At 36.5% G+C, this 22,499-nt stretch overlaps 1 protein-coding gene across 4 annotated transcripts in view; it reads left to right on the forward strand.

Annotated features, from left to right (window-relative positions):
* Positions 1-362: 362 nt before the first annotated feature.
* RBM27 (RNA binding motif protein 27) overlaps positions 363-22,499 on the forward strand; it is a 59,370-nt gene continuing 37,233 nt past the window's right edge. For 2 of the 4 annotated variants that reach the window (XM_019739103.3, XM_019739106.3), the window contains exons 1-6: positions 393-626; positions 11,214-11,332; positions 14,133-14,257; positions 19,936-20,027; positions 20,700-20,893; positions 21,642-21,902. In XM_019739103.3, the coding sequence (XP_019594662.2) occupies positions 568-626; positions 11,214-11,332; positions 14,133-14,257; positions 19,936-20,027; positions 20,700-20,893; positions 21,642-21,902 (850 nt within the window). In that variant the 5' untranslated portion in view covers positions 393-567. Of the gene's footprint in view, positions 627-11,213; positions 11,333-14,132; positions 14,258-19,935; positions 20,028-20,699; positions 20,894-21,638; positions 21,903-22,499 lie in introns of all 4 variants that reach the window. The other 2 variants (XM_019739102.3, XM_019739105.3) reach the window with 2 other exon arrangements.

Here is a 22,499-nt window from a genome sequence, read left to right on the forward strand (position 1 = left end):
GATTTACTACAGCTGAGTCATTTCGGGACACTAGTGTGTGTTTCCAGGAAAAACGAGAGGAAGGAACCAGGATGAGGGGCTCTCCGGGTTCCCCCAGGCACTCCCAGCAGCAGGCACGGGTATGCCGCGTCGGACGGCGGCGTGGTTAAAAAAGGCGCCGCGGCCCCTTTAAGAGGCACAGCACCTTTCCCAAGATACCATCTTGCACCAGGAGTTCACGTAAGCTCTCCACCTACCTTTCTATATCCCTCCTTAACTGGGTACGACTGGCCGGCGGGACGAGCGAGTCTTCTCATTGGCTTTGTGCGCACGGCCCTCTCTCTTCTATTGGCTCTCGCGCCCGCCACTCGGTGTTATCTCCCGCCCTCCTGAGCTGTCGCGCTAGGTTGAGTGAGGGCTCTTGGGTTAGTTCCTGTTAGGCCCCGGCCGGGGGAGTAGGTTGAAGTCTTTTAAGATGCCGGGTGGGCTGGGGCACTGAGAGCTGTGAAGAGGGCGTGAGGAGGCGGCGAGGGGAGACCCGCAGCAGGCCTGAACAAGAGCGGCGGCCGAGCCCGCCTTTCCTGCACCATGCTCATAGAGGATGTGGATGCCCTCAAGTCCTGGCTGGCTAAGTTATTGGAGCCGATGTGAGTGAGCCAGGCTGGGCCGGGGCCGGCGAACGTGGGCGTTGGGGGGCCCGCGGGGGCGTGGGGGGAGGGGAGGCGGCGTGAGGAAGGGCGCAGCTGAAGGGCCGCGGTCCGGAGGTCCCGGCGACGTCTTCTCTGTAGTACTATCACCATTGTGGGGGGAAGAGGGGGAGGGGAGGGAGAGCAAGGGGCAGGGAGGCGGTGTGGCTGTGGGGCCCGGCGTGGGGGGGGGGGGCAAGGACAGCGAGGGTTTTTTAAGTATAGACATTGGGGTGCTACAATGGGTAGCAGGAATAGTGAGAGAGTTTAAAATATTGCTGTTGGAGAACTGAGAGGGCTAGCAGGGCTATCGAGGGATTTTTAAATGTGAATATTGTGATCTCGAAAGGACTAGCAGGATATGGAGGGCTTTACAAACACTGTTACTCCGGGACTGGGAGATCTAGAAGCAGAGTATCGAGGCCTTTTAACAACATGAGGACAGAAAGGGATAGTAGGGACATTGAGGGCTTTACAGCGATTGTTGATGAACTCTAAGGGTTCAAGAATAGTCAGGTCTTTGCAGAATATGAGGTAGTTGAAAAGGAGGATGTGTACGCATCGAAGTATTTTGGGAATTACTGGGGAGCTGATACGTATGATAGCAAGGATATTAAGGGATTTAAAAATATTATTGAGGAACTAATAGTACTGGAGACCTGATGGTTTTAAACACCATTGGGAGTTGGGAAAAATTGAGATGTTTATGTTTGATTGGGGGTTGTAAGGGTTACCCTGGTATCTAATATTATTATTGGAGGAGGGGCTGAAGGGGGTATCGCTGCAACACCTAGGGATTTTTAGAGACGGATATTGGAGGAGTGAAAGGGTAGGAAAGAAGTAAGAGTTTTGTAAATATTGTTGAAAGATTGACAGGGCCACTGAAGATATTGGGGTGTAGGATTGTTGTTGGGAGGCTGAAAAGAATGAGAGGGGCTTGTTTTTAACAAAATATTTTGTGTCGCATTAGGGACAGTGAAAGGGAGAGCAGAGGTATCCATTTTTTGTTTGTTTTATAATCATTTTAACCAGGTAGGATTGTGGAGTGTTTATTTGGGATACTGGGGTAGAACTGGTTCCTGAAATACATCTGGAGGGAATGCTGGAAGGAAGGTTGGAGAGAGAGAGCTCTTGAACTTTCTTAGGAAGGAAGGCATGGGAAGGGAAAGGATAAGTTCCTGGCCCTTCCTCATTTCTTCTTGTTTCTATTGAAGGTGAGGGCTTTCTGACTGAAAGAAAGGGGGTAGAGGAGGAGACGGGCAGGCTTTGATTCATTAGGTCAGGTCACTTTAGTGGAAAAATTGAGTTTTTCAGAAGTGAAAGTGAGGGGTAGCTTGGGAGGTGTGGAGGTATGGTAAAGTTGGGGCTGTTGAGACAGCAGCTACTTCCCTGTTTTTCTGGTCCTCCTGAGAAATCTTAACTAACTTCTGTTGTTTTGCTACTTTGGTTTCTTGGGGTGGGAGGGTAACACCTAGGAAAGACAGTCATCCGTAGTCCAATGTGTCTGTCTGCCTTGTGACAGGTAGGATGGGTAAGGGTGGTGGCATGAGGGCAATTTTGATGTCTGAAGTGGTATTTGCATTCTGAGGATGAGGAGTGTGTGAGTAGAGCACAGGTATGAATAAATATACAATAAGGGCTTCTGAGTGATGGTTTCGTTAAAGTGAAAATGACTTATGGACCCACTTGAAAATTTTGTAGACTATGGGAGTCTTGAATGTGCATCATACTTTTTCTACAAGTAAAAAGTTTTAGAGCAAACTCCAAAAAGATGCAGATGAATTGTGATAAAGGTGAGAAATAATGTAATTGATTGGTGAAATTGACCATATGTGGAAAAGGCTGAAAAAAGTATGTGTTTAAAAAAATTCTGTACCTTTGTGTTATTTAACATTAAAAAAAAAGAAACAGAAAAACGTATCTCTTGCTATTTTTGTACACCTGCTATTCCTGTTGCCTTTGTGTGTATGACAGTTTTTCATACAAGCTCTGATTTTGTTAGTAAACATCCTTTTAAAAATATTAAATGTATATTTTATGTCTTGGATAGAAAGTGACAAGTTTTAACATTGTAGTTCATTTCATTTTGTAAAGCTCCCTAAAATGTTTCACTCTAGGTAGTGTTTTTGTTCTTAATGTCAAAATTTATTTTGGGTAGGAACTTAAACCTCCTAAGAGTGTTTTCACTATGCTTTTTTGGCTATTTATACTGATAAATGTTCATAGGTACTTAGTAGTTTTTATGAGTAAAAGTTACCTTTCAAAATGATTATTTTAGTTTCCCCATTTTAAAATTTATTTTATTTTTTAAGATTTTATTGGGGAAGGGGAACAGGACTTTATTGGGGAACAGTGTGTACTTCCAGGACTTTTTTTTTTTTAAGTCAAGTTGTTGTCCTTTCAGTCTTAGTTATAGAGGGTGCAGCCCAGCTCCAGGTCCAGTTGCCGTTGCCATTGCTAGTTGCAGGGGGCACAGCCCACCATCCTTTGAGGGAGTCGAACCGGCAACCTTGTGGTTGAGAGCGGCAGCTCAGCTCAAGGTGCTGTGTTCAATTTTAGTTGCAGGGGGCGCAGCCCACCATCCCTTGCGGGACTCAAGGGATCAAGGAGTTGAACCGTCAACCTTGTGGTTGAGAGCCCATTGGCTCATGTGGGAATCGAACCTGCAGCCTTCGGAGTTAGGAGCATGGAGCTCTAACTGCCTGAGCCACCGGGCCGACCCCCTAAAATTTATTTTTAAAATTCACCTTATTGGAATGACATTGCCCATTTGTTTTGAGTTATATGTTCAACTCAAAGCACTCATCATGCTTCTTTTTCTAGTCTCTTTAATTTTGGTTAACATTTTTAGGGTTAAAAATATGTAAAATCACTACTAACTTAAACTTTAACAATATAACGTCTTTCCTAGAATTACAAAATAAAAATATTTGTGTTTAACTCACACAAGTAATAGTTTTTAATTGAAGTGTTAATAAGAAATAGTAAATGCAAATGCAGATATCACATACATTTTCATTTCTAGTATGTTGTCATGGAAGATAATTTTTTGTTTGTTTAGTCATCCTAAAATGTAATAAATGATATGCTAAAGAGGGTTGTATTTGTAAATTTACTTTTTGCATATTCCAGATTCAAGAAAATTTTCATGGCAGATTGGCATGTTGCTACAACATAGCATTTCAGAGCAGTTGTTAGGCTTTCAGATAGTGTATTTGCAGTGGATATGCTGGAATCATACTGTGGTTGTGCACATGATTTCCCACTGCACTTTCTTATTTAATTTACAGTTAACTAAATTTCTGAAAGTTTTTATTTTTTTAGGGGTTTTAAACATGTTACTTTATATCACTGGGGAAACAAAGGCATGTAATGGTGTTTCCAAACCAATCCAGTTTACATGTGATGATAGCCTGTAGACAAGTTAGAAATAACCATGTGCTTTTAAGAGCTCATCTGTTACCTTCCTCTCCTTTTTGTAGATGTGGGACATATCTTTACTTTTACTAGATGAAAGAGAGAAGGAGGGAGCCTGGAAGAAATGACTCCTTAACTGGCTGGGGAAAACCCATTGTTGGCAATGCATAAAGGAGAGAAAAACCATCTTAGTCAAGAAGTTTCTGTCTCTTTTCCTACTGCTGCATGAACAGACTGAACTCACAGATCTTTGTTTGGGGTCCTCATCTTTCCTTACTTTCAAAATATCCTAGATATCCTAGTCATAGAGGCTACGTAGGGATTATGCACAATTAGGAGATGTTGTGGTTTCTTTCTATCAAAAATAACTGCTCATTTTAAGTAGGTGAACCCCTTAAAAGTAAGGTTCTAAGTACATCTAGGTGGTAAATGAATCACTGAAAAAGTTTCTACAAGTGTAGTAAAAGTTCAGGCAAGCATTTTTCAATACCAAACATGCATTTCTACCAAAAAAAATCTCTAATGGGAAATGTTGTATTTACATATTAAATATATATAGTTCACTGCTGCTTGTTTGGTTTATTGTAAACATTAGTCTTGGTATATGTCTTGAAAAGAGTAGAGGGGTTTGTAATACTTTCTGGACAGTTGCATCCATCTACTATTTGTCCGTCCTTTCATCTGTCCATTCGCCTGCCCGTCCATCCATCCACCCACTCACCCACCCACCCACTCATCTACCCATCCAGCCAGCCATCCAGCCATCCAGCCATCCAGCCATCCGTCTACCCATCCACCCACCCACCCATCAATCCCCCCATCCATCTACCCATCTACCCATCCATCCATCCACCCATCCTAGAAGTATTGCTATGTGAATCAGTGCATTTAGTTTCTAGTTCTTTATCTCTGATTCACTGTGTGACTTTGGAGACAGTGTCTAACCTTTCTCTATTAAACATAGTTAATTGTATTAGCCTTTAGCCTACTTCACACATATGGTTTGAATATTAATGATGCAGAGTTTATAGTGCTTTGTGTACTTCAACTCATTAAATATAAATGAAATTTCATGGTTTTTGGCATATGAAAATACACTAAACTTTCTGCAAAAATATTTTACTTATTAATGGTAAGCATCACTGCCACTTATAAAATAATTCTAGTGCATGACAGACCTAGAGTCTCATTGTGGGCTTAATAGGCAGGAATAGGAATTGCTAGTAAAAGCCATAGACTTGATGTGCGGTTTCTGTGAGTTCAGGCCATATCAAGGTCTTTTAAAGTGTACTAGGAAGTTGAACATGTCATCTCTGAGTGTGATGGAAAAGGCAGCAATAAGGTTCACTGACTGAGACTATTTTATTGGTTCATATTTATTGGCCATGTGGGTACACTTTGGTTGAACTCTAGAATTTACATGTTGCTACGCTATAGGTTTGCAACCCTTATCAAGTTAAGCTCTGACTAGTGATCTCTGCAGTTGTTCAAACAGGAGGAAAAATCATCACCTTGCAGCTAGCTGTTAGACGTGACCTCCCTGATAAATAAATTACTAGGGTGAAATGAGTATTTTGGAGGCATCTTCTTACAATTGAAAATACTGACAGTTTTCTAACGTGTACTTCAGTGGCTTCAAAAATTAGTTTGTCTCTAAACTGCTATGGGACTTAAGGAGACCTTTAAATGTTTCATTGAAAAGGACTTATTTTGACCAGCAGACTCCTTGGCAAATTTTAGCATACTAAGTTAAGAACATACTTGTTCTTATGTCCTTTGGTCTGCCTCCTAAATATGTCTGACTTCATTCTTCCTGGCCCAACTGCTATAGGCTAGAAGCCAGAAATTGCTTTTATAGCTCTGTGTGTTCTACCACTGTCTTTTCTCATCCTCGCACAGTGTTGTTTCGTTATTAATCCCTTTTTTTAACCATTTGTTATTTTGTACTGTAATTATTTGTTTTCACACCCATCTCTTGGCCCGTGACTACAGGGTAAGGTCTGTCTTGCTCAAAGTAAATTCCATTACCAGCAAGATGCTTGGCATTTAGTAAACGTTCAGTAAATGTTGGAATGGATCAGTGTCCTCATACGTATATTTAGGTTGGTCTACGATTAGAAAAGTATGATTTTTTTTTTTTAATAGTCCAATTTTCTGGGTGTGCTTAGCTGGTACCTACTGCTCTAGGGAGCCATAGTCCAAATATCAAAATGGTGTTTGCAGTTAACAGATGTATGTATATGCATTTTTTTCCAAAATAAATTTAGGAGTATTTTATTCTATATCATATTCATTCATGAAAACCCCTAATTAATTAAGGGGAAGATGAAAGCTTTTATTTGAAAAGAAGTAGAAATGCCAATATTTGTATATCTTTAATATATGTTAACAGATTCTTAGAACTTAATAGTTAATCACCTATATACTCTTTGATAAAATAAGCTCAGATTTTACTTATTTTTCTAGTACTGTCTTATCAAAGGAATAATCTGGAGACAGATTTCAGAGTCAAACTTTTTGGTTTTTTACTTTTTTATAAAGTAAAAATAAAAGCATTTGCTTTACAGAAAATACAGAAAGGAGAGAAAAGAATAAAATTATTTGTGTATGTTTCTTTCCAGTTTTTCTTCTATGTATGAATTTCCATGTAGTTGTAATCTGACTCAAATGTAAAATTTTTTTATCTTGATTTCTCCAATTGACATTACACCAGAAGCATTTTTCATATTTGTGTGTTTTTATAACCATCACTTTGGATGCCTAAGGTTTCATAAGCATTCAACAATAAGAATGGTTACCTTGACTTTACTTTTTTCTGTTAAAAATAATGCTGTTTTTATACAGTAAACATATTTTTACTGTCTCTTAGGTACCAGTAATATTTTCTAGATTTGGCTTTATTTCCTGAGGCTAGTTTCCCATAAGAACAGCTACTATATTAGTTGAAGAATGTGAATTTTTTTTTTTTTTTTTTTTTTTTTAAGGTGGGTACAGCTCACAGTGGCCCCTGCAGGGATCGAACCGGTAACCTTGGTGCTACCAGCACCACACTCGAACCAACTGAGCTAACCAGCCACACAAGAATGTGAATATTTTTAATGGTTGTTGATACACATTAGGATCAGGAGGTTTTTTACCCCTGGCCTAATAGCATATTCATTAGTTGTCTCACCTCTGAAACAAAAACCACACAAAGGTAGAACTTCAAATTAAGCCAATATTCAGAGATATGTAGATTTTTCTGAAAGTGGAAAAGGTTTATAGTCCTGGCTTTTCCTAAAATAAGTAGACTGTAATGTTTTTGTTTTTGTTTTTTTTAGTATTGTTTCTTGGCTTGGGGCCTAAGGTAAGGAAGGACTTTCCCTCTTAGATCTTGAGATTGGGTACATGTCTGAAATCTGTAAAGCTGATGTACCAGCTCAGCAGATGTGTCATACATACACCTGCAATGGAGATTTCATTAGGAACGAAAAAGTCAAATTTGAGGTTTATACAGATAAGACCTTTTTAGGGAGATATTTCTGTTAACTTCCCCTAATAAAAATTCGTCCTATTTGATTTTTATTTTTTAAATGACTTAAAAGATATATAATTGAGACATTTTCTTAGAACATTATTATGCAAGGTGTAAATTTTAAGGACCTCATTAAACTTGAGGAAACTTCTGTTGTTGGGGGTGTTTATTTGTTTTTAAGATTTTATTGGGGAAGGGGAACAGGAATTTATTAGGGAACAGTGTGTACTTCTAGGACTTTTTTCCAGTCAAGTTGTTGTCCTTTCAAATCTTAGTTATGGAGGGTGCCGTTCAGCTTCAAGTTATTCTTTCAATCTTAGTTGTGGAGGGTGCAGCTCAGCTCCAGGTCCATCCGCCCTGCTAGTTGCAGGGGGTGTAGCCCACCATCCCTTGCGGGAGTTGAACCAGCAACCTTGTGGTTGAGAGCCAGCGCTCCAACCAACTGAGCCATCGAGGACGCAGCTCAGCTCAAGATGCCGTGTTCAATCTTAGTTGCAGGGGGCGGAGGCCACCATCCCTTGAAGGACTCGAGGAATTGAACTGGCAACTTTGTGGTTGAGAGCCCACTGGCCCATGTGGGAATCGAACCGGCAGCCTTCGGAGTTAGGAGCATGGAGCTCCAACAGCCTGAGCCACCGGGCTGGCCCTATTGTTGGGTTTTTATTTTAACTGAAGGTTAACTATTGGTTGAGACTTATCTCAAAATGATACATGAATTTGTAGTGTAGATAGATATACGTTAGAAAAGTGTATGTGCTGTGAAAGAGATTTTACTCGTGTGGAATTGCAGCTGAGTTTTAGTTTCATGGGTGTGCTCTCTGTCTGATCTTGAGTGAATCACTTAATTTGTCTAATATTTACAAATTTAGGTATCTAGTATATCAAATGAATAATAATTCATTGATTGTACTGTTAAGGCCTTTCAAAGACTATAGTAGAATAGTAATTTTAGATGGGTATTATTATGTTTTTTAAACTTTTTTATAACAGGAGCCCCTTTTTGTTTGGAAGCATGTATGTTTAACATTGCCATGGATCTGAAAATGGAAATCTATTTCATTCCAAAATGTGCTTGTCCCTATAGTTAAACAGAAATGATTTTTCGTAAGCTTAGGTTACAAATAAATAGCTAAAAGGTTTTACTCTTCATAGGTATTATTTCTTGGGTAGAGAAGTAAGAAGTGGCCCTATCAAGGATCTTAGTCATGCTCAGATTTTTGTGACACACTTCTGGATGTTTTATTGGGCTACTATTAGCATTGCTACCATAGCTACTACACTATTGTAATTGTCAGTTTTAAAAAATTATATAGTAAGGGGTGATGAAAGAATAAATAAGAACAATTAAAAAGGTACAGAAAATTACAAAATAAAACTCCCCAATGTATTTAAATTTCACCATTCAATTGGTGTAACTTACCATTTCAGATTCGCAATTTCCCTCCGAGTACACTTTATGGATTCATATTAGCTCTTAATTTAAATGGTCTTATTCCTTTGGCTGGAAACCCACTTTTGTATTTGGTGCAGAATTCTAATGATATTAACAATCAGTTGTTCATGCACATTAAATAAATATTTAGAATCTGTGGTCACTCGTTTCTTGGTGTCTAGTCTTTCTCTACTCTTTTACCTTCTCGTAACTATTCATCTTGAGTTTAACAGTGTCACATCAAAATGTATTTCATTAGAAGCAGCCTAACTCTCCATTTGTTTTTCAGAGTCTGAAGACTAAATATCTGTATAAGATATTTGGGTATGTTTCACCCACCTCATTTATCCAGTAGTCTGAATGTTTAGCCTGTTTCTCACTAGAAACTTTGTATCTTTCCTTACCCACCATGTCCATCAGGTCATGAGTCTCCTTGAAAGTTGTCCTAACACCAGAGAAAATAACATTGCCTCTTTATGCCATTCTTAGTATTTTTAAAAATCCCTTTCTTTCCATGTTTAGAATTGTTTTTTTATACAGAATCTGAACTTTCTAAGTAAAGGTAGAAATGTAATTCCCACCCCATTTGAATGTTGATTAGAATTACACTGATCAAATATCTAATTGTTCTCAAGGTGAAATTAAGTCTACCCATACATCTCTATTTTGAGGTATTTATGGACTAGCCAAGGTAGACATGGCATGTGTAACATTTTTTGAAGGTAGAACTGCTGTACATCCATTTTTGAATTTAGCAATTGGATTTACTAGGGTAATCTGTTCATAATTCTTCAAAATGTAATTTATATATATATTTTTAAGAAAAATCCAGGCTTTTAAGTTGCATGTTTTTATTAATATGTAGCTCATCATCTTTGGCACTTACACTCTCTCCTTGTGCACTTTGATCATTGGCCATAATTTATTTTTATTAGCTCTGAGTTTTGTAAAATTGACAGTCATTGAAATTTGCTGTCTTAGAATTTGATGCATAAATGTGCATAGCTATTTCAAAAACCAGCCTTTCCCACAACAATGTTAATATTGGCAATAATTTAAAAAATCTTATTGAATTATGAACTTTAAATACATAGACTAGAAGGAAGTAAAGGTGCTAGTGCTTGTTTTTCTTTTATTTGCTAATCATAAAGTTGTTGGAATGGAAATGTGATTGATACTCTTGAGCTGAAACTTTAACTTTCTGGTTGACAGTGGAGGGCGAAGGAGTATAGCAATAGGACAAGATTAGTTAGATTTGAATAGTCTTTTACAGGGATACAGTCACTTTGCTTGCATACTGATTTTATTTACTGTCATTGGGAATTTTTTCATTTTACCTCTTAAAATAATCTTATGAAAACAAAAAAGATATGTGTCACTTAAATGTACATTTATGAGGAAAATAGAATATTAAAATAAATATATATTTACAACAAAAACTTTCAGTTTCATGTAATGTAGATAAAACGTTACGTCTGACAGATATGTCAGGAGTTGGCAACTCAAGGATCGTGTGCTGCGCTGGCATAGGATTTTGAATGTCCAAGTCAGGTTACTGCTAACTAGGAAAAAAAAAGTGAAGTAGATAAGGGTTTTATCTCTGCTGCCCTTCCACCTCCTTTCTTCCCCTTTCTGTTCTAATTTCCATATCTTTTCTTCCTTGCTCAAGTGTTTGCCAATAATATTTAAGATGCCATCCTTCTTGTGTCCTCACTTTTTAGAAACGATCCTTAAGATACTCGTGGAGCAGATTAGCAGTGGAGTTGATTGCCTTTTTTGGATGCTGGTGTCGGGCCTTCCAGGGAAAGGGGGAAATTGTCCCATCACCCCCTCTTTCTTCCTCATAGGTCCCATGGAACAGATAGTTCCTGAAGATATTGACCAAGCTAAGGCTCAATTGCCAACTCTTCCCTATTACCATTGAAAAAAAAAAATCAATGTAGATTTATTTCAAAATTCTGGGTATAATTAGAACATCGAAAATAGGACACAAACTATTTTATAAAAATAAGCAGAAAAGGAACATCTTACTTGCACTATATGTATGTTGTTTGTTATAATAGTCACCTGTGTTTGCAGTCACTTTTAAAGTTTTGACCTTTAGCTTTCCAAAATAGGGGTGACTTTATTAATGACATAGCATTTGAAAAAAATGTTTTAAAATTTTTGTTTTGTCTCTAACTAGATGTGATGCTGATCCTTCAGCCTTAGCCAACTATGTTGTAGCACTGGTCAAAAAGGACAAACCTGAGAAAGAATTGAAAGCCTTTTGTGCTGATCAACTTGACGTCTTTTTACAAAAAGGTAATGATTATGGGCCTTCCACCAAGTATTTAAAGATTTTAAATTTAAAACTTCCTGTCAAAATCTTGAAGACGTAATCTGGAAGGGAGAGAAATTGGTAGGGTCCTTTAAATACTTGAATATATGCTTGTTTATCATGTATTTTGGCAGAATTGTTTTTCCCTTTCCTTTGCTGTTAATTTTCTATACTGAGGCAGTGGTAACGGATGCTTTTTAGGTGAATGGGTCCTTTGCGGCTTGCGGCAGAGCCTAGTTGATGGTTGGGGGGGTGGTTAACAATTTAAGGATAAGGAAGCTGCTTATTCTCAGTGTTTATTAGAACAGTGAAGCTATCTGTTGTTTTCCCTCTTGGCTGGGGCTTCTTGATATCCAAGAAGAGATGGATATGATCCTCTTGTCTTTGTTCCTTTAACTTCCCATCTTCTCAGCACAGTCCTTTCCATAGTGCACAGAGCTCCCTGGGGTCCTCCCTGCTGCTTCTCTGACCTCATCGCCTACCTTTCCTCCTCGCTGTTCATTCGAGCCGCATTGACTGCCTTGCTGTTTTTTCCAACATGGCAGACATGTTCCCGCCTTGGGGCTTTTGAACTCTCTTTACTGTAATGTCCTTGAAACATGGTGTCTTTCCTTGTGGTTTCTCGTCTCTTCTCAAATGTCACCTTCCTGTAGTTTCCTCTGGGTACCTGTATCCAATCTATATAGTAAACCCATGCCCCTAGTCACTCTCCTCTTCCCAACCTTGCTTTATTTATTTGTTTTTTCCCATGGCACTTGTCACTCCCTGTCATATATTTATTTGCCTGTTTATATGTGTCTCTCCCTCCCACCCTCTGGTTGGCCTTTCCTTTTGTTGAGAGTGGAGACGTGGAACCTACACTACCTGACTCATAGAAGATACTCAATAAATATTGTTGAATAGATGAACAGGAATGTAGATAATGCACACTTATTGGTTGACCTTGCTGTTGGTGGTAAGAAGATACCTTTTAACTCAAATAGCTGCTGAGAAAGAGAAGATAATATGACTTCTCAATCTGAAACACAGGATTACATATTTGTCAGAAGCATTTTAAGGCTCTTCTGTATTAAAAAAATCTAATACTTACAGAATTGCTCTGTAGTACAAATGAGTATTTCCTTTTTTAAATATATTAATTTATATTACTTCGTTTCCATTAAAGATAAGTCATGTGAGGTGTAGAGCCATTAAAAAAAAATGAAAAAGTAAAACAGCAAAGACTTTTTGGGTAAGAGGCAAATGTATGTTGAGACATCTAAGAATTCATTGTTATAAATGCTTTAAAGATTTTTAGTAACTTTTTAAAATTACACAAGCAATACACATGAGGAAGAATTTTAAAGAACATTTTAAAAAGGAGAAGAAAATAAATCGCCATAAACTTGCCACCGTAGAGAAAAATCACTGTTGTCTACTTATGTGTGGTGTGTATGTCTTCCAGACTAGCACTGTCCAGGAAAACTTTGTGCAATGATGGGTATGGTCTGTATATGCCCTTTACGATTCAGTAGCTTCTAGCGGCTATTGAGCACTCGAAATGTGGCTAATGTAACCTAAGAACTGAGGCTTAAATTTAATTTTAATTAATCTAAACAGCCACATGTGCTTAGCTCTACATTTATGTATATGTTTATGTCACATATTAAAGTGGTTTCAAATAAATATATTCTTGTAATATGTTTTTTAAAAAAACATATCTTGAATATTATTTAGTGTTAGATGTTTATGCTTTTTCTTCATTGGGTTATATGTCTTTTAAATTAAAAACGTAATATTTTTTAAAAATATTTTAGAAAACAAGCATATGGAGAAAGTGATCATAAAAGCTTTTGAAGGGTCTGATTAATTTATTATCTAAAGTTATGTGTAATAGTTCACAAGAGATAACAGTTTTATAATCATGGAAAATATTACACAAATTAATAAGTTTATGAAAAGATGCTTTTCTGAAGAAAAATTAGACATTTTGAAACAACTATTTATGTAAAATGTATAATAATTGCATTGTAAGAAGTCTGTGTTGTACTTTTAACGTGCAATTTAGCTATTCCTTAGGGTAGGACCAATGAAAATTATTTAAATTTGATTTGAATAACAAATATTTTGATATTTATATTTTTAACAAATTCATCTGGTTCTCCCCATTCAGTTAGTCTGAAAAAGTTACAAAATAGAACAGCCTTTAAGTAAAACACTAGAAGATACTTCTGTATTATTCTCATGCCAAAGTTTTTTCAACTGATTTAAAAATATTTTAAATTAAATTTTTGAGTAGACAGTGTATTAAATCCAACAATACATAGGTATACCGTGAAAAGTTTCTCTTACCTGTTTTTCACTTGTTCTCTTCCTACCTCCAGTACACAACTTATTTTTTGTCCTTTCAGAGTTGTTTAATGCAAATATGAACAGATACAAATATTCTTATATCTTTGAGATCTGAAATTATCAGTACTCAGTCTTTTTACAGCTGCTGTGTACTCAGTTGCATGTTTGTCACATAGTTTATTTAACTGATCTCTTATTCATGGAAATGAGGGTGTTTCCAGTCTCTTACTATTAACATACTCAAATAATCTTGCATATATATGTCATTTTGTATATGTGCAAATATGCCTAAAAGACTTAAAAACCCAAAGTGGGATTCTCCCCCATAAAGGTTACACTTATTTTTAGTCCCACTGACAGTATATGAGATGTCGCATTTTCCTCTGCTTTGCCAATACGGTGTGTGTTGTCAAGTTTTTGTTTGTGTAACAGTTAAATATTTCTTCTCCTTAGAAACTTCAGGTTTTGTGGATAAACTATTCGAAAGTCTCTATACTAAAAACTACCTTCCACCTTTGGAACCAGTTAAGCCTGAGCCAAAACCACCAGTCCAAGAAAAAGAAGAAATTAAAGAAGAGGTAAAGCAACGTTTTCTTTTGCTTTGGGGGCTTCTTAGATCCTATTATCAGTGTCATTCTTAGTTGGAAGTTGACATCTTTAGTAGTGATTATCTATTGATTAAAGTTTGTGGGTTTGGGCATGCTGCAGATTCTTTATCAGGGCTTCTTAATTCCTTGGATTTGAAGAGTTAGGAGAATTTCAGATAGCTTGTTTAGAATCAAACGATATTTTAGCAATGTTGAGGAATTCAGAATCTTATCCAGTGACTTTTAGAAAAAGAAAACTTGGTTAAATATGGAGGCTTTATTAAAAGTAAAGTACTAATGAAACCTCAGGAGAACTCATTAGGTAACATATTTTCATGTAAATTGAGAAATTATTTCCTCCTTTTTTTTTTTTTAAATTTTATTGGGGAATATTGGGGAACAGTGTGTTTTTCCAGGACCTATCAGCTCCAAGTCAAGTCATTCTCCTTCAATCTACCCTGTTTCCCCGAAAATAAGACCTAGCCAGACAATCAGCCCTAACGCGTCTTTTAGAGCAAAACTTAATATTTGACCCAGTATATTACATTACATTACATTATATTATAGACCTGGTCTTATTTTACTATAATTACTTATATTAATTTTTGCTCTAAAAGACGTATTAGAGCTGATTGTCTGACTAGGTCTTATTTTGGGGGAAACACGGTAGTTGTGGAGGGTGCAGCTAGCTCCAAGTCCAGTTGCCATTTTCAGTCTAGTTGCAGGGAGCACAGCCCACCGTCCCGTGTGGGAATTGAACCAGCAACCTTTTTAAGAGCTCACGTTCTAACCAGCGGAGCCATCCGGCCACCCAATTTCCTCTTTTTTAACCATACAGAGGTTTTTTTTGTAGTTAACGTAATTATAAACATCACTTATAGGAAAGAAAAGGGGGAAAAAATGTTTTTACAACGTTGAAATATAAAAATGTGATTATAGATGGTAATCGTTTGAACCAAGGAAGAAATTTTAGAGTTCATTTGTAATTCTTTTTATGTATAGACAACATAGTATTATATGAATATGGGTTCTGAAATCAGTCTGCATGAGTAAAAAATAGTAGCTCTAAAATAAGTTAACTTTTATTTGTACATCAGCAAAATGATGGTTATAGTAGTATGTATCTCATTGAAGATTAAATGAGATTTTACACACACACACATGCACACACACACACACATCGTAATTCAGTGCCTGGCACATAAATGTTGGTTATTATACAGAAATGCTGCTCAACTTTTTTTTAAATAATTGTATAATAAACTTTTATTTGGAAATAATTTTAAACTTACATAAAAATTACAAGAATAGTATCCCAAACACCCATATACCATCTACCTAGATTCACATATTGAAGATTTGTCTCAGTTACTCTCTGTATATGCACACCCAAAATTGTTTTTTTCCTGAATCATTTGGGAGTAAGTCAGATACATCATGACCTTTGACTTCTAAATACTCTGCGTATTTCATAAGAATATTCTCTTAAGTAGCTATAATTCCATTATGAGTTTCAGTAAACTTAACATCAATAAAATTATTTACTGTCTGTATTCCAATTTCGTCCGATGACCAACAGGCCCGTTTTTTTTATAACTTGCTTTTTTCCTTTTCAGTACAGAATTCATTCTAAGTATCACATACTACATTTAGTTGTCATTTGTGATAACGTTTTTAAATGCTAGGCTAATTGAATTACAAAATGTGGCTATACTTGATTGAGATCAACTGAGACCACTGTCACTTTTTTGGTTTTGGTTCATGCCTTCTAATTGTCTCAGAAAGTCTTTTTAAAATAGGAGAAGTGTCTGTTTGAATGATAGCTGGTTTGGATATAAAATAAATACTGCATTATCTGGAGTTTTGAAGGAACAGTTCAAAAATTGTTGCATTACTTCATTTCGTATCTTTGTAGTAAATCCAAATTTTGAAAATTATGCAAAATGGATATTTGCTTCTTTGTATTATTACCCCAAATGATGCTCTCTGGCGTTTCTCCTGTTTTCTAAGATTCTTTAACTTAATTTTTATTACTGATGTGAATAATAGCTCATTTAATAGTGTGTAAATATAATAGTTTATAGCAATTCTGTTAGATAATGTGGAAGGAAAGGGGTTTGAGGTAGTACATACCTTTGGCTAATTGTCTAATTTTGTATGTGCTCAGTTGATGCAGTTGCTCTGAGCAGGGTACAGAGGAGCAGATCCATCTAAGGACTAGCCATTTTACCTTTCAACTTTGGTTCCAAGCTATATTGTCCCATCAGTTAGTTTTACAATTAGACTGTTGGTCACAGGAAGAACCAGGTGAGAGAGTGTGGATCATTGGAACAGCTAACTCATCCTGGTGCTGCAGAAACACTTGGTTCATATGTATGTACCAGGATTTATGAAGCATGATGCTTTTTATGTACAGTTGGAAAATTACTTGTAAACTTACCGTAGTTATAATTGGCTGTTATTAAACCCCTTTACCCTGTCTGTCTGAGTTCATGAATGTGCAAAAGAACAATCCATGAAGATAATAGATTTTTGGTACTAAAATTCCTTATTCACTGGATGGTATTTCTGGATACCATGATCATCTGAAATGTTAGAAGGCAGTTTTTCTTTGATACAATGTATGGATTTATGACTAGAAATATATGAACCTCTTGCTCAGCTTTCCCCCTCCTTTGGTTTGCCTGAAAATATTTTATTTCATTTTTATTTTTTAAAAACGTATTATCAAGTATTTTCAACAAACATCAAAAGGAGACAGAATATTATAGTGAATTCCCACATATTCATCACCCCCCCTCCAACAATCCAATCCATTAACACAAGGCCAATCCTGCCCCGATTAGTACACTTTTATATCCAAAATGGTCCAAGGGAATGGAGGCTGTCACACTTGTGAAGCCATGATAGACCAAGATAATAAATAATTAAAACTTCCTAAACAGATGTGTAATGATCAGACTTCTAATAGATGTGAGGTAGAAAAATTTAAGTCAGGTGGACAGCAAAGACGAAAAACTTAAAATTAGTATGTCTGGTCATCTGATTCTATAAAGAAATGCACTTTTCATATTAGAATAGTAGGAGCAAAGTCGGTAAGAGGCTTTGGTATATGAAGTCTACGTATATATTACTAATTCAAGAAATATAAGACAGTATAATGTCATTATAACTCATTTCAGAATAAAAGTGTAAAATAATTGTGGGAAAACATATCCTCATCACAGGAAATTCTAGAAATTTTATTTAAAATAGATAAGAATACAGATTACTTTTGTTAACTTACAAAGTTTTTATTATGAAAATGTTTGAAAGAAGCCAGAATAATAATGAGCCCCCATGCACCCATCATTTGGCTTGAATAATTATACATCCATGGCCAGGCATACAGTTCACCTACTTAAAGTGTAATACAAATGGCCATGGTTTTCATTGTATTCAGAGTTGTGCAATCATCACCGCAGTTCATTGTAGAACGTTTCATTCTCCAAAAAAGAAACCCTGTATCCATTAGCCATTACCCTCCAAATCCTCCCTACTCCCTTCACTTCCTTTCCCCAGCCCTAGGCAACCACTCATCTACTTTCTGTCTCCATAGATTTGCCTTTTCTGGACATTTCATATAAATGGAATTACAAGATATGTAGACTTTTGTGACTAGCATCTTTTACTTAGCATAATGTTTTCAAGGTTCATCCAGGTTGTAGCATGTATGAGTAGTTCATTTTTTATAACTGAATAATACTCCACTGTATGAATATATCACATTTTCTTTATCCAGTCATCAGTTGGTGGATATTTGGGTTGATAGACAGGTGGTTAACACTTTTTGGTTATCACCATGTTTCCACAAAAATTAGACCTAGCCAGACAATCAGCTCTAATTCATCTTTTGGAACAAAGAGTAATATAAGACCCAGTCTTAATTTTACTATAAGACTGGGTCTTAATACAATATATAATATATAATATTTAATACCAGGTCTTATTTTACTATGAGACTGGGTCTCATATATATAATATATAATATATAACATATAATATATAATATATAAAAGACCGGGTCTTATATTAATTTTTCCTCCAAAAGACACATTAAAGCTGATTGTCTGGCTAGGTCTTATTTTCGGGGAAACACGGTAGGAATAATACTGCTATGAACATTCACGCACAAGTTTTTGTGTGGCCTGATGTTTTTATTTCTTTAGGATCCTTTGACTTTTAAAGAATAGTTTTTTCCATTAAGAATTAGTACTAGTTCATCAAAAAAATCCTTGGGAGGGTGGCCGCTTAGCTCAGTTGGTTAGAGCACAGTGCTCATAACATCCAGGTAGCTGGTTTGATCCCCGCATGGCCCACTGTGAGCTGCGCTCTCCTTAAAAAAAAAAAGAAGTATTTAAAAAAATTAAAATCCTTGGAAAATGCAGCAAGGCAAAAAGAAGGAGAAAGACCTCCAAGTTGATGTCTTTTAAGTCTCTCTTAGTCTTTAAATCCACCCCCTTAATACCTACCTATGCATCGCTCTCATTCTTTTCCTCCTCTGCCTCTTTTTCCTTAAATTTTATCTTGTTGAAGAAACTCAGTCATTTGTCCTGTAGAGTTTTTTGCTGTCTGGATTTTGCTGATTACCTCCCAGTGGAGTAATATATCCTCTGTATTTCCTGTAAATTGGTAGAGAGAATGATTTTTAAACCTAATCTAATGATATAATGTTTGGGCCAGCACCATATGGTTCCCATTTGTGGCTGCCATTTTGTGTTGCCTGAGTTTTATTAAATAGTTATCTCTTGTTCTATTCACTCATTTCCTGATTTGAGGGAAGTGAGTTTCTCCATTAGATGGGCATTTGTTCAGTTCTTGCAAATGACTTTATTTCACCTGTCTTTAGTGAAGGCTATATATTTGTTTTGTGATTAACTTCTGTTTAAAAACAATAATAAAATCACTAGTTCTCTGTTTTTGGTTGGTCTTGACTATTAGGCTTTAAAAGAAGCCTGAACATTTCCATTAATTATAATATCATTTTTCCATAATTCACGTGAAATAGTTTTATAGCGTTCGTTAACTTAACCTTTTGTTCCTGAAACCTTTTCTGTGAAATCTAATGTCCTTTTTAAATGAATTATATGTGTGAGTATATTTTATAATTAGGAAAACAAATTATTTTACTATATGTTGCTTAGAAATAGAAATTTGTTATTTCTACTGTTTGAATTAAAAGTATAAATTGCTGTATCCCACCTACACTGCTATTCTCTACCTTCAAGTCACATTCAAAAATTAACATCATCAGCATCTTTTTTAATTTTTCCCTGTTGCCAAACTTTTTTGGATGTGATTTTTTTTTTTTAACTTTTTATTGGGGAACAGTATGTTTTTCCAGGACCCATCAGCTTCGAGTCAAGTCATCATTTTCAATCTAGTTGTGGAGGGTACAGTTCACTGGTCATGTGGGAGTCGAACCGCAACCTGGGTGTTATGAGCACTGCGCTCTAACCAACTGAGCCAACCGGCAGCCCTGATTTTTCTTTTTTTTTTTTGATGGAATTTGACTTTAGTATTTCTGTTTACTTATTTGTACTCTCTTTGTGCCAGAAAGATTATCAGGTGGATGTGTTTTATAGTTCATAGAAGGACTATTCTTGTTTCTAATGAATGTTTTCATATAGGTATTTCAGGAGCCAGCCGAGGAAGAACGAGATGGCAGAAAAAAGAAATATCCTAGTCCCCAGAAGACTCGTTCAGAATCTAGTGAACGAAGGTTTGTGTTTATCTTTAATTATGAAGACATTGATAAGCTCACTTTTCAGTTACTTTACAAGGGCATTAAAGGGATTTTCAAAATATGCAGTGACTTCTCTCTGAACTGATTAAAGAAAGAGAATGTTACCTTTCTTCCTTCCATTCTCTCTGTTTGTCTTTGTCATATTTTCTCTTCTTTTCATAAACAGTCATCATTATGTGTTTTCCCCAAGAGCTCAGGGGTGGGAGCAGTCTCCTTAGAGAATAATAATGAAATGTTCCATTTGGTTAGGGGTGCTTAGTATTAAAATCATCCATAGCATTTTATATTACAAGTAGTGCAATTTATATGTTGAACCATCAGCGTACCACTAAAAAATTAGTCTTTGTTTAGGAAAACTTTGTTGAGCCTTTTTCTTGTCTAGTTTTAAATATCTATTTTTCCCCCTCCGCCTCCCCATACTTTGGATTCACCTCTTTTTTTTCAATTCTCCCAACCCAGTGTACTTGAGGGAATGTTGTTTCTTTTTATATAATGGATGAGACAAATTATGTGGTGGTCTTATGGCTTTCTAAAAAAGCATAGATATTATGAATTTTGATGAATCAGGAAGGGTATTTCATGCTACCTATGTGTTTGCAGACTTGGTTTCTATAGTGTACATATGGCTTTTATATCTGTGTATTATAGAACACGTGAGAAGAAAAGAGAAGATGGCAAGTGGAGAGACTATGACCGGTATTATGAGCGGAATGAATTGTACCGGGAGAAGTATGACTGGAGGAGAGGCAGGAGTAAGAGCCGGAGTAAGAGCCGAGGCCTGAGTCGGAGTCGAAGCCGAAGCCGGGGACGCAGCAAAGACCGGGATCCAAACAGGAATGTTGGTGAGCAGATGAGGCTTCCCCCTAAAAACTCCATAGTTGCTTAGCTTCCTATACCACAAGAGTACCGGAACTTCCCTTAAAGGCTCATGTACCTTTAATATGTCTGAGCAGTGTAAAATCTGGAATTGTCTCAAAAACATTGATTTTGTTACAAAGACAGCGCTCTATTTTGGGGATAGAGTCAAAGGAGTTTGACTAAAAAGAAGCTGTATAAGTGTATCATAGTATGCGCATGTCTAGACTTAAGTCATTTGTATAATTGAGACAATTGTCCTTTAATCAGCAAAGCTATCAGAGGAGGAAGAGGATTGCCTGCCACTCTCTCCTCAGTCAAGAAAGCATTGATGTGCTTTAAGGTTGCCTAGAATTTATAAAATTAAAAAGAAAATAATATAAATAGATTACTGGGTTCCCAACCGATGATCTCCTGAGGTAGTAGTTTGGGAGTCAATTCTTGGATAGTGTTTTTATTAAATATCATGGGAGAAGCTGGCCTTTCTTCGTTATGTATTGATGTTGGTGTTATAAAAGATGATTTTAGACAAGTTATTGGTCAAGATATATCACATTGTTGATGTTCCTACTTTTAGGCTATATTAATAATGAGAGCACTGTGAAATATGGATAGCTCAGTAAGTTTACTTCAATATTTTCATCTTTCCTATTTTGTAAGTCAGAAAATAAACATAGTTTAATAATAAATGTCTGATCTTCTTTGTTTCTTGTTTATATTTTGTCTCTAAAGCAGAGCACAGGGAAAGATCCAAGTTTAAGAGTGAGAGGAATGATTTGGAGAGTTCGTATGTGCCTGCACCTGCACCCCCTCCGAACTCTTCCGAGCAGTACTCCTCGGGGGCACAGTCTATTCCCAGCACGGTGACTGTGATCGCACCTGCACACCACTCGGAAAACACAACAGAGAGTTGGTCTAATTACTATAACAATCATAGCTCTTCCAATTCTTTTGGTCGAAACCCACCACCAAAGAGGCGATGCAGAGATTATGATGGTAAAAATTCTCTTTCATGTTGTACCCAGAAGTACTGGTAAAGCAGCTGTGGCTAGTACTGCATACCTTTTGATTGTAGTTCAGATTTTATTAAAAGGGATGAATGAGTAGGTGGATCTCTTTTGGCATATGCTTATTGTTTGATTCATTAGTTTGGCTCTTGTTAAGGGAATGTTCGGATTTGACCCTTTATTTTTTGTTCTTGTTACTACAAACACTATACATATACCACAAATTTGGTACACACTAGGAATTATCATTTCTTTGTGTGGAGTTTAGTGCTGGGAATTTGTTATTTGCTGACTTTACATTTGAATGACTGAATGAATTAGTATGTATGTATGTGTGTATTTTAACTTTTTGTTGTGGACATATTTAAATACTTATAAAAATTGAAAGGTAATACAATTAACCCTACTGTATCCATGACCTCACACCAACAATGATAAACTCACGGGCAATCTTGTTTTCATCTGTACTCCCAACACTTCTCCCTGACCTGTATTATTTGAAGCAAATTGCAGATATTAGAACATTTTTTCTGTAAATGTGAAATATGTATGTTTTTACATTTTATTTTTAAGTAGGGAATAGAAG

The sequence above is a fragment of the Rhinolophus sinicus genome, chromosome 5 (assembly GCF_057876585.1).
Source record: "Rhinolophus sinicus isolate RSI-liver-muscle chromosome 5, RSI-T2T, whole genome shotgun sequence".
NCBI lineage: Eukaryota > Metazoa > Chordata > Mammalia > Chiroptera > Rhinolophidae > Rhinolophus > Rhinolophus sinicus.